The sequence below is a fragment of the Cyprinus carpio genome, chromosome B25 (genome assembly GCF_018340385.1).
Source record: "Cyprinus carpio isolate SPL01 chromosome B25, ASM1834038v1, whole genome shotgun sequence".
NCBI classification, from domain to species: Eukaryota; Metazoa; Chordata; class Actinopteri; order Cypriniformes; family Cyprinidae; genus Cyprinus; species Cyprinus carpio.
Genome location: NC_056621.1, coordinates 19,255,868 through 19,266,615, shown reverse-complemented (window position 1 = coordinate 19,266,615; position 10,748 = coordinate 19,255,868). Strand labels below are relative to the sequence as shown.

The 10,748-nt window shown below is 34.8% G+C and overlaps 1 protein-coding gene across 2 annotated transcripts in view; it reads right to left on the bottom strand.

Moving 5' to 3' along the window:
* Window positions 1–6,135: 6,135 nt before the first annotated feature.
* LOC109054025 (ankyrin repeat and BTB/POZ domain-containing protein 2-like) overlaps window positions 6,136–10,748 on the bottom strand; it is a 48,852-nt gene continuing 44,239 nt past the window's right edge. For both annotated transcript variants that reach the window (XM_042752881.1, XM_042752882.1), the window contains 8 exons: window positions 10,434–10,708; window positions 10,057–10,235; window positions 9,645–9,750; window positions 9,053–9,155; window positions 8,833–8,923; window positions 8,680–8,748; window positions 8,345–8,458; window positions 6,136–6,449 (listed from right to left, as the gene is read on the bottom strand). In XM_042752881.1, the coding sequence (XP_042608815.1) occupies window positions 6,246–6,449; window positions 8,345–8,458; window positions 8,680–8,748; window positions 8,833–8,923; window positions 9,053–9,155; window positions 9,645–9,750; window positions 10,057–10,235; window positions 10,434–10,708 (1,141 nt within the window). In that variant the 3' untranslated portion in view covers window positions 6,136–6,245. The remainder of the gene's footprint in view (window positions 6,450–8,344; window positions 8,459–8,679; window positions 8,749–8,832; window positions 8,924–9,052; window positions 9,156–9,644; window positions 9,751–10,056; window positions 10,236–10,433; window positions 10,709–10,748) is intronic.

The following is a 10,748-nucleotide window of genomic DNA, read 5'->3' as shown; positions in this document are numbered from 1 at the left end:
AAATTCACAAATGCAAGTTATAAACTAGCAGTAAGATTTTTTTTTTCTCTCTCATTATTGCGAGTTTATATCTTGCAGTATTTAGTTTATATCTCACATTTCTGAATGGTCAGAATTGTTATATAAAAAGTCGCAATCAGGCCTAACGTTTTTTTCTGCTGAAAATAAGCTTCCTCCATAAAGCACATTATTTTGGGGGTTACAAATTAGCTAAATTTTAGCCTTGATTTTGCCATCTAAGACAAATGTTCAGTAAACAAAATATTTGTTAAAGTTTATTGTGCTTTAGAAGGCAGCTCACTAGGTTTGGAACAGATTCACATATAAAATACTAGACATAAGCACACACTCACAACTCTTGGATGTTTGACTCAGATTCATAAAGACCATAGAAAAAAAATACACAAATCAAGAGGGAAAAGATGACTGAGAGCTTGTCCTGGAGGATGTGGACTTTTTCAAATTGAATCGTTTCCATTTGCGCTCTCTTTTATTTTATTTATTTATGACTTTGTTTGAAGAACATCACTTGATCTGAAATCATTGCTGCAAAAGGACTGAAACGTGGATTTCAGTGAGTTTGGGATGGGATGGGGGTGGGGGGAATATTACTGAATGAATTTATCCTAATGAATGAATCTCTGTTGTACAGATTGAACATAATTACGTACAAATAAAAGTCTAGATGTGACACTAGCTTTAGTTCTGTTGTAGATTCAGATTTTAAATATATTGTGTTGCCAGTCTTATTTAATTATTATTTTACCCTTTTATTTCTGTATTTATTATGTGATTGAACAATTTGTTCCATTTAATCAATTTCGGTAAACACTGAAATACAGTGATTTGTCTGTTTTATTTATTACTTTTTTTTTCTGATCATTCTCATGTTCGCTACCAGCAGATACAAAAATGTTGAATACATTATGGATATTTTTGTATTTCTCCTTCTGTTTTATCTCTGTCCTTATTTATTATCATCTAATTATATATATATATATATATATATATATATATATATATATATATATATATATATATGAGAACTTGAATGTTATTTATGACAATAATGTGTTTGTTTGTATCAGGGCAACACAATTTTGTTCGTTTAAAGAACCTTTCTTATGTCTTGATTTGTAAAAGTACCGTGGACTTTACGAATCTTTCTTTCCTAGCTTCAAAAGAGAACAAAATAGTATGTAAAAACAAACAAACCACAAAAAAGCAAATTTAACAGTAATTTAAGAATGTAGTTTAGCGTCTGTGGGGAGGAAATGAACTTCTTGATATCAGTGTCAGCTTCATATCATTTTGTGTGTACAATGGATGACAAAAAAAGCTGTTCTTGGTTCAGTTCTACTGTAAATATGATGTGGTGGCCTTGGGGAAACTCGAAGGCCGTTCCTGCTCTTTGCTTTTGACTTGTATTGCTGTGTGCATGCACGCATTTTCTTTGCATGGCTTTGACGTAACAATTCTCAGAAATCATGCTATTTTCTCAGAAAAGCTTTCCTTACATTGTTTAATGGGAAAAAAGAAAAACACCTGCCTTCACATTTTTTCCCCTCTGTTTAGTCTCTCTGCAACTTTTTTCGTTCTCTTCCTATTTTCCTGTCATGTTTTCTTCTATCTACGCTGTAAGCAAGTAACGTGACACAGCTTTCACTAACTTGCAGTGTCTACATGGTAGGCTATCAGTTTATAAAATGCTTCCTTTTATCTGTACCATGTACCTCGAACGAGAAAGTTTCTGATGTTCACGGCCCCCTGTTTACAGACAGCTTGTTTAAATGAAACAATAATAAAGCAATACCTGTTGTTAACTTTTTTCTATTTTATACAGTTATAAAGCAAAACTTAAATGAAGAAAAAAAAATGTCCATGCAGAGCAGGAACATGCATTAAAGTTGTAAAAATCCCCTTGTATCATAACTGTGAGCAATTTCAGAGAGAAAAATGAAACAATAAACTCATTTACTTAATAGGATGATGGTGACTTTTCATGTTTGCATTTTACTGAATGGATGTTTTTTTATCTTTCAAACAATTATATAGATTAACTTCATAGAGTATAGAATGTTCATGACTATAGGTCATACTTTGTATACATAGAAATGCTTTAATTAACTTTTGTTATTTAAGTAAGAATTATTTTCTAATTTAAGTAGCCTACTTAAGCTTAATTTGTTAGATATTCTCACAGTTGTACATTTTTATTGTGATATGCTACAACTAAGAAACTGTTCAGTTTATCGCCGTCGTTATAGCTAGTTCTACACCAAATATATTAATATTGTTTTGATGTTTACTTTAATACTATGAGGTTCCATCTGTTCCAAAAAGTGATGCTTAAGTTAGTCCTCGAATTTGATTGGAAGACCACGTGCGTTTCGCGACTTTTCACTTTGTTTGTATCACTCCGCTTGTTCGTGTTGGTGGTTTCCAGACAGATTCGGCGCTTCACGCGATTAAAGGTAAGTTTTCCATGTTTTACAGAGTTTCTGTTCTATGACCAGCTAGGAGGTAATGATAAAATGTTTAATTATTGCTCGTATATCAGTGGACATCACTTTTATAGCCGCTATATTGACCGTAGATAATTTACCTCAGACCCTAGTGTTCACAGCGTGTTCATGCTTCCCTTATATGTAAACAAGTGTATTCCATGTCAAAGGTTATGTCCGTTATGCATTTTGAATAATGTTTAAATGGTTTGTTTCTTATTAATCTGTTGTACTTTAGCCTACTTACCTTTCGTTGCCGCTTGCATAAAGTCCACCAGCAAGGTTTTCTGATAGTGATTTAATTGTCGATGAATCATTTACTCAACTGATTCTTCTTTAGCATCGATTCATTCAGGAACGATCCACCGCACCATTTACTGTGTTCCCGGTTGTTCGGAGAATCTGTTTACTTTGTATTATAAAACATAAACAGAAAGTGGTAGACTGATGTGTGCAAGAGAGTGTTCATGTTTGGTGAAGGGTTTTCAAATGTTTTTGTCTGATGAACCTATATGACTTTATTTTAAAATGGAACATTTTGTATAAAACAAAACATGTTCTAAACATTTGACAAACATAATGACTCTTTTTTGTATATAGGTTAATGTCAGATTATATCAGAGGATATGTTTTGAATTTTACAGATTAAAAATAGCCTACTTAAAGGTGGGTCTTTCCTTGTCCAATCAAATACATTTCAGAAACTTCCCCGGTTCAGATTTTTGATTTTGTTCATATTTTTTTCTGAAGAAAATCAAACATAAATAGTGATGAAAGTCAAAATATTAAATGTCACGGATATTACAGGTATGCAAACTTCAGAAGAGGAACTTTTGTTTTTTATGTTCTAAGTATGTTCAGTGTAGTTGATTTGCTAAAGGGAAACGATTTATTTCTGATTTCTATATTTTTAATTCTTCAGACATTCTTCTTGAAATACAATAAGTATCAGCTGTATCAATTCCAGCCATTAAAAATGCATACAATTAATTTATTTGGACATGATGTCATATTGAGATCCCCATATCTCTGGGGCTGAAGCATATAAGAAAGTAAGAACCATCTAAAGGGAAATTAAGATATCTTTAATAACGTCTACAGGTACAGGCATAAAAATTATGGAAAAATATTTTTTATGGCACTTTTGATAGAAGAAAGCAAGATATATTTCTCTTTTTAATATAATTTATCATTCATACAATATTCTTTAAATGCAATGAGTTTCACTGTATGTAAAGTGACCCACATTTTAAATTTGACAATTTACTCGAGCCACATTGAAGCCTTAAAAAATAAAATACCTAATGAAAAGTTTAAGAACTAAAAAAAAAAAATAAGATATCTTTAATACTTCTTGAGTTGCAAGAAGTGCTTTTCCATTTTTAACCATTGCCATATAATGCAACAAAGATTGTTAATGACAACCAGTTGCATAAACCTAGCCTCTATGTTAAGACTGTGTTTTAAGAACCAGTTTGGCTAACTAGCAGTTAACCAAATGGTAGTCAGTCTTACTTTTCAGATTGAAAGTACACCAACCTGTTTTTGTTATGACCAGTCTTGGAGAAAAAAAATAGATGACTAACTTTTAAGACTAAGCAGTTTTTGCAGCCAGCCACAGATCTTACTAATAGACCTTCCAATCTGTGTTAAAATGAATTATTACACACCTCTGTGGAATACTTGATTCTGATTGGTCAGTCGCGACATTCCGAGGTATGTTATCCCTCGATAACAACTGGTAAAAGCTGATAACACAGGCTTATCTGGGTCACAGCAGTCGGCGCTGTACTCTTGCTTGAACAATGTTTTTTCTTGGTGGAAGCTTTGCTTTTCTTTAGCTAATAAAATATTAAAAGTCGATGCAAAATGGTGTACAATTATTTAATTATGTCATCCTGGTATCGCGGACTGCTGCCATTTTGCTACGATTGTTTTGTATGCTGTAATGTATTATAAAAGAACTAACAAACTGGTAAGGTTTTAAAACATTTTAGTTTTAAATCTTTTATTGCCTTAATTATTTTTGTGGTGAAATGTTGTGTAATAAGTGGTTTGCCTGCGCCGTTTCCCTTAAATGTCCGTCTAGTTTGAACTTGCCACTTACTCGCAACTGCTGTGTTCACGGAAGCTTTGTGTTCAAATGTTTCAACTCAAATCAATATTTCGTTTTTATTTATTTACTTATGTGGCAAGTAGCCGTGTAATAAGCGGTATAATGTACATCCAGCCAGTTGTTATTGCAGAATAACCCCCTTACATATGATGTTTCCATCTTTCTGAAGTCTTTTTTACCCCCCTGTAATTTGGCTCAAGTGAAAATTGTGACAGACTGACCCAGCTAATATTTTGTTTTATTATTTTGTCCGTTGTGTTGTTATGCCAGTGTTGGACTTATAATGATGCAGAATCTGTTCAGTTGATGTTGTTATAGATATATTAAAATCATACAATGGGAGGAACTGCAGAAACTGACCTCCATGTCATGATCTCATGAGGACACCGGCTCTGTGTGATTTTATAAATCAGTTTATATTAGGCTGCTGACAGGACTTTAGTCTACATCTCTTCATGTGAGCCAACATAAAACGGGCTGTTGATTTCTTTGAAAATGAGTGAGTTTAGCATATGGTATTTCTATGGCAGTCTCACAAACCCCTGTAGTTTTTTTTTTTCCCTTTAGGAGTTTGTGAATTCCCAGTTTGGAAATCAGTATATTTGTATTTTCATCAGTACTTGTAAGTGTTTCTTTCAAGCCTGGTAAGTTGACATCTATTTTTCTACCCCCTTTTTTTTCTTTGATTATATACTTTGAAGTTATGAATCAGACAGCAGTTTAACCTGCAATGCTCTGAATAACCAGAAGGTGGCAGTACAGTGTAGTTTTTGACAGAATTCAAATCCTGCTTATACTATATTTTTCTGCAGTCATTTATCTTTACATACAGTACTTCATTCACATGTTTTAAACTGTTTTAAATGATGTTGATGATGATGATAAAAATGTTTCTTGAGCAGCAAATCAGCATATTAGAATGCTTTTTGGAGGATCATGTGACACTGAAGACTGGAGTAATGATGCTGAAAATTCAGCTTTGATCACAGGAATAAATTATATTCAGATAAATAGACATTGACTGGTATTGGTAGAATGTCACCATCTGCAATTATTTCATTGTAATAATTGCATATTTATTTGTGATTGGTCTTCTGTGGCTGTTTGGATATAATTTTAGACACACATTTGTTGTATAACTTTATTTGCTTGGCATGAAGCAAGATAAAATAGCAACTTAAATAATCTCACATTTTTAAATAGAAAATGTCCTTGTCTTTCTCCATTCATCTATAATATTCATCAAGATTCATCTATAATAGCTTAAAATAAAACAATTATGTATATATAAAAAAAGATATGCTCTAGCCTCCCACTTTAGTAGAACAAAATGGCATGTTTAACACAATCTTAACATACTTTAGTTCGGGGAGCTTTAGCCACACAAATGCTGCAGCAGCATTTTATATTATTTTTCACAAGCTCCCAAAGCTTATGTCCAATAAATGATTATTTGTAGAATTCATGAAACTCTCCACAAAGCTCCACTTCAGTCAGTCCATCATTTTTTTTTTCAACAGCATTTCCTTTTCATAGTTCCTCAGTCTTTCTTTTTTTTTTGTCTCAACTTCACACATTCATGTCCTTTATTTTGTACTTCCTTCTATATTTTCACTCTTTTCCTTTCACACACGAGAAGTCACTAGCAGTGAGCGTAGCCTGCGCGCTAACGTTGCTTCCAGCTCTTCCAGAAGAGAGTCTTTTCCAGACCCGCTCCGTGTCCCGGACCCCAGGATTAGCGTCCGGAAGGCTTCCCTCTCCAACAGACCCGCCATGTTCTGCAGGAAGTAACCTTCACAGTACGTACTGAGCTCCACTGCACCATGAGACTGGACAAAAACACTGGAGTTACTGGAGAGACACTTTGGTACAGCGTTGTTGTGTTTTTTTGTGAGTCTTGTGTTTTTTTGTTCTTATTCTTAATTTGATGTTCTTAAATTGAAGCAGTGTGCAAACATCTAAATGACATTTTCTTGACACATTTTTGTGTTATTTATTTAATTTAATTTAGTTTTTTTATTAAATAAGAAAGATATATTATATTTTGATTTGATATGAATTAAATTTTGATTTGAGTTAAGTATTTTATCTTTTAACTTTATTTTAATCAGTTTCTCTCAAAACAAATCTACGCAATTTTGCTTCTGAAGTAAATGTGTCTTGATTTATGAATCTTTAGATATTTGCACTAGGAAACAAGACAAAAATACTGAGCATTTTTTTTTTTTTTTTTTTTTTTTTTGCTGCGTGATTAAAACTACCGTAAAGTTATTCAAAAGTTATAAAGTTATCAATATTCTAGTGGTTAGGATGTTTAATAAATAAAGTAACAGATTCAAAACATTGAAGTGCTGCTAATGCAACACAGTTCTATTTAGAAAACACAGACGTATTATAAAAATTCAATGTTACATTTACCTTCATAAAACCTACAGACCTGTAGTAATAATGATTTATCTCTTGTAAAAAGTTTTGTTTGTGCAATTAGTAACAATTGGTACAATAAAAACAGACATGGTAGAATACAGTGTTTAATACCAACAAAATGCTTTTTACCTAATAATGTAAAAACTGAAATGCGAAATACGAACAGAGTCTGATCTGCCCACAAACACTTTTACTATTAGTGCGTTTACATCATGTTGAGAAGACGCGGTGTTCAAGGATACCACCGAAATACAATTCGAGCCTTTTGTTGTGTGCTTGTCATTTTGTCAAGAACTGCTTCTCTAATCTGGGCTGTTATCTTCGTTGGCTTCTAATCTGATTAATTTGGACTAACAAGCTCTCTGAACCACGACCTGTAAGTAGTACAATTGATACGTTAGGTGTACATTTTCAATTGAGTGCTCAAAATATAATTTTTTTGTGCCAATATGTGATGTATACCTAGTGCAGCTTTAGGTTTCCAGGTAAAGTACGATATTACTGTCTTACTGAAGTAGTTCTAAAAATTCGCAGTGAACCTAAGAATATGTCGATTATTGTAGACTGACGTTGTTCTAATTACTTTGTATAATAATAAAGAATGTAGTGTAGCACACAGACTTTATAATAATTGTGAAACTGCTGTTTATTGTGCTGCACTGGCAGTTACAGGGTTAATGCGGGAGAGATGAGTGATTTCGGCTGGTGCTCCTGTGATACAACTGTTCTGCGTTCTGATTAAAAGTTAAGACCAAGCGTCTTTTGTCTGTCGTTCTTCAAACATTACAGTAGACATATTTTGGTTTACAAACTGTATTGTTTAATCAGTTAGTCACGTTAGCACTCGGCTAACGTATCCACCTAGTGTTCACAGTTTAGCAGCTAAACTTTAGCTGTGGGCACGATTCGCTTGCATAAGTGTTTTTTTGTATTTTATGTCATTATAAGAACGGATTGATTATATTATTGTTTTATGTAAAGGTGCTTTGTCAATGGTAGCGCTGGCTAACTGGCTCAAGGACTCATCTCTGTGCCAATCACAACAGGTTTGGCCAGCTGACCAATCAGAGCAGAGTAGGCTTGAGGAAGGGAGGGGCTTGCTCCGAACTTGCTTGAAACGAATCATTTCCTAATCATTGTCAAATGACTCTAATATTAAATGTATATTACAATGTTTTCTGACCTTAGATGCATTTAAACCCGATGTAGGGGACTCCAATACAATATTGGGACACTTTAAAATACCATCTGACCTGCTCTTTAATGTGTTTTATATTACATACTTATATATTTTTACCTTAGCAGTGTGGTAGATGTTCACAGCATCATCGAGGTCAATGTTCTGAGCACAGATAATTTCACAGTGCCGCTGTAGCACCCCCAACTGGAACAAACTGGCTGCTGACAGTAACTAGAGAAAGCAAACAAAGGAGTGATTTATTTTGTTTTATTACCTTCTTCAATCTACGAAAATAGTTTACTGGCCAAAAAGAGTCTCAATGAATAAAGTTTCATCTTGAATTACTGCTGGTAAACTCCAGTGCATGAATAATTGGCAGTGACTGTGGATGAACCGCCAAGATTTGCCTCTCTGTTTTTGAGTATTAAGCTGGGTTGGCCTGTTAATCTTACCTCCAGTAAATCTGGAACACCCATCTTCAGAGACTCTGTCCCCCCGCAGTACAGGTATGACATCATCATCTAGATGAACACAGTGAGACAGCGATCAACGCCTGATAACATCTTGTGTCACAGCCCGCTGAACGAGGATTCATCTGCTCTTACCTGGAAGATGTTGTACTTGACGTTGCTGATCTCGATTTCCTTGCGTGGTTGTGTGCTGTCTGTCCCGTTCAGTGCCAGCAGAGTTTTGAACCTGATCCCAGAGCAGACAACATGCTTTATTCTTAACAGTTCAGGTATGTTTCCAAATATCATCTACTTAAGACAATGTGTTACGAGATAACAGATTTCTTTTATTATGCAAGTAAGGTAACAGACTCACCTGTCGGATGCCGTGAGCAGCAGAACCCCATGAGCGTAGAACGGTTTGCCCTCCACTAGGAACGTCACGTCAGACATCTCTGGATTGTTCAGGAAGTGAGGGTCTGTGGAAAGAGGAATCTGAGACATCAGACTTGCTCAGGATTTTTCCAGAGTAATCAATAATAGACAGAAATAAAATAATAATAAATTGCAATTATAATGTCCACTATGGAAGCCCATTTCCACCACTGAATTAAAAAATACTCACTTTACTCACAATTACAAGTTAACATCTCACAATTTGTACTTTTTGTTCTCAGAATTGTGATATAAACTTGCAATTGCAATATATAAACATACATTTTGAGAAAAAAAAAAAAGTCAAAATTGTAAGTTTGTATCGCCATTCTGAATTTATAACTCACAATTGTGAGTTTATATTTCACAATTCTGACTTTTTTCTAAGAATTTTGAGTATAAAAGTCGCATAAAAGAAACGGGCTTCCATAGCGCACTACCATTTAATCAATGCTGGGTCATTTATTTAACTAGTGGATTCAGTCAATGTTGCTAATTCATAAACGCAACTGTACTAAGATGGAGTGAATTACCGAGTTGAGCGGAGAGAGCTGCTTTCTTTTCTTGGATAGGAGGAAGTGGAGCAGGACCGTAACAGTGACTAAAAATGACGCCCAGTTGGTGGATTATTGCCTCGTTCTGTAGAGAAAATGAGAAAGAATTAGTCATGAGGTAGTTTAAACTAGAGACTAGGAGTTATTTACAGCCCTTGTCACGCCAAGTCTGAATTTTTGTGTCAAAGCAGAATAACAATGTCCTTTTCAGATCCAGTTCAGAAATATGAAATTTCAAACTATAATCATCTGTCATGTTTTAATTCAAGTTCTATTTTTAATTGCTTACCAGCCATTGACACAATGACAAAAAAAAAAATCATATAAATGCATTTTTTTTTTTTTGTTACATAAGCTTTTTAGGAACAAATGTCTATGTTTTTTTAAGTACCTTGGTATTTTTCAGGATGTTAAACATGAGAGGAAGACCGACACAGACTAGTTCCTCACAGTAGTCCTCCTCTTTGATGGAGGTGAAGTCTCGCAGAAGGGAGAGCATGACTCCAGCTCTGGACCTTTGCTGAGCGCTCCGTAGTGACTCCAACCACACATGAAGTTTCCATGGCACGCCCAGAATCAGACAATATGTGGACAATTATTTACAAATAATCAAATGTTTTCTAGATAGCTCAGCTTTTCATAACCATATCAAAGAAGGAAGATTCATAGTTGATTATGAGTTAATGAAAGTGTTATTTTATCATCTTTGCTCTGTATGTTCTCTGTAAATTATTTACAACTTTGTGATTAGTCGTGCATGTAACCTACCCAATGATCTGAGCTCCATGGTGACATCCAGGTAGCCGTGCTCTGCGCTGTAGAAGGATGCCTCCTGCAGGGCTTTCATACGGGCCTTACACAGTTTGGGCAGGGCATCTTCTGACACCAGGCTGAGGTTTGGGGATGGAGGAGGGGGTAGAGAATGTCTGTTTCGACCGGACGCCCGCGTCTCGGCCTCCACACCCTCCGCCAGGATCTCCTCCAGCGAGAGCACATCTTCCCTCACCTTCTGAGGCTGAGAGAGGAGCTTCCTCAAAACATTCCTGGAGAACATTTTATGCTTTAGTTCAGTGATAGATGGAT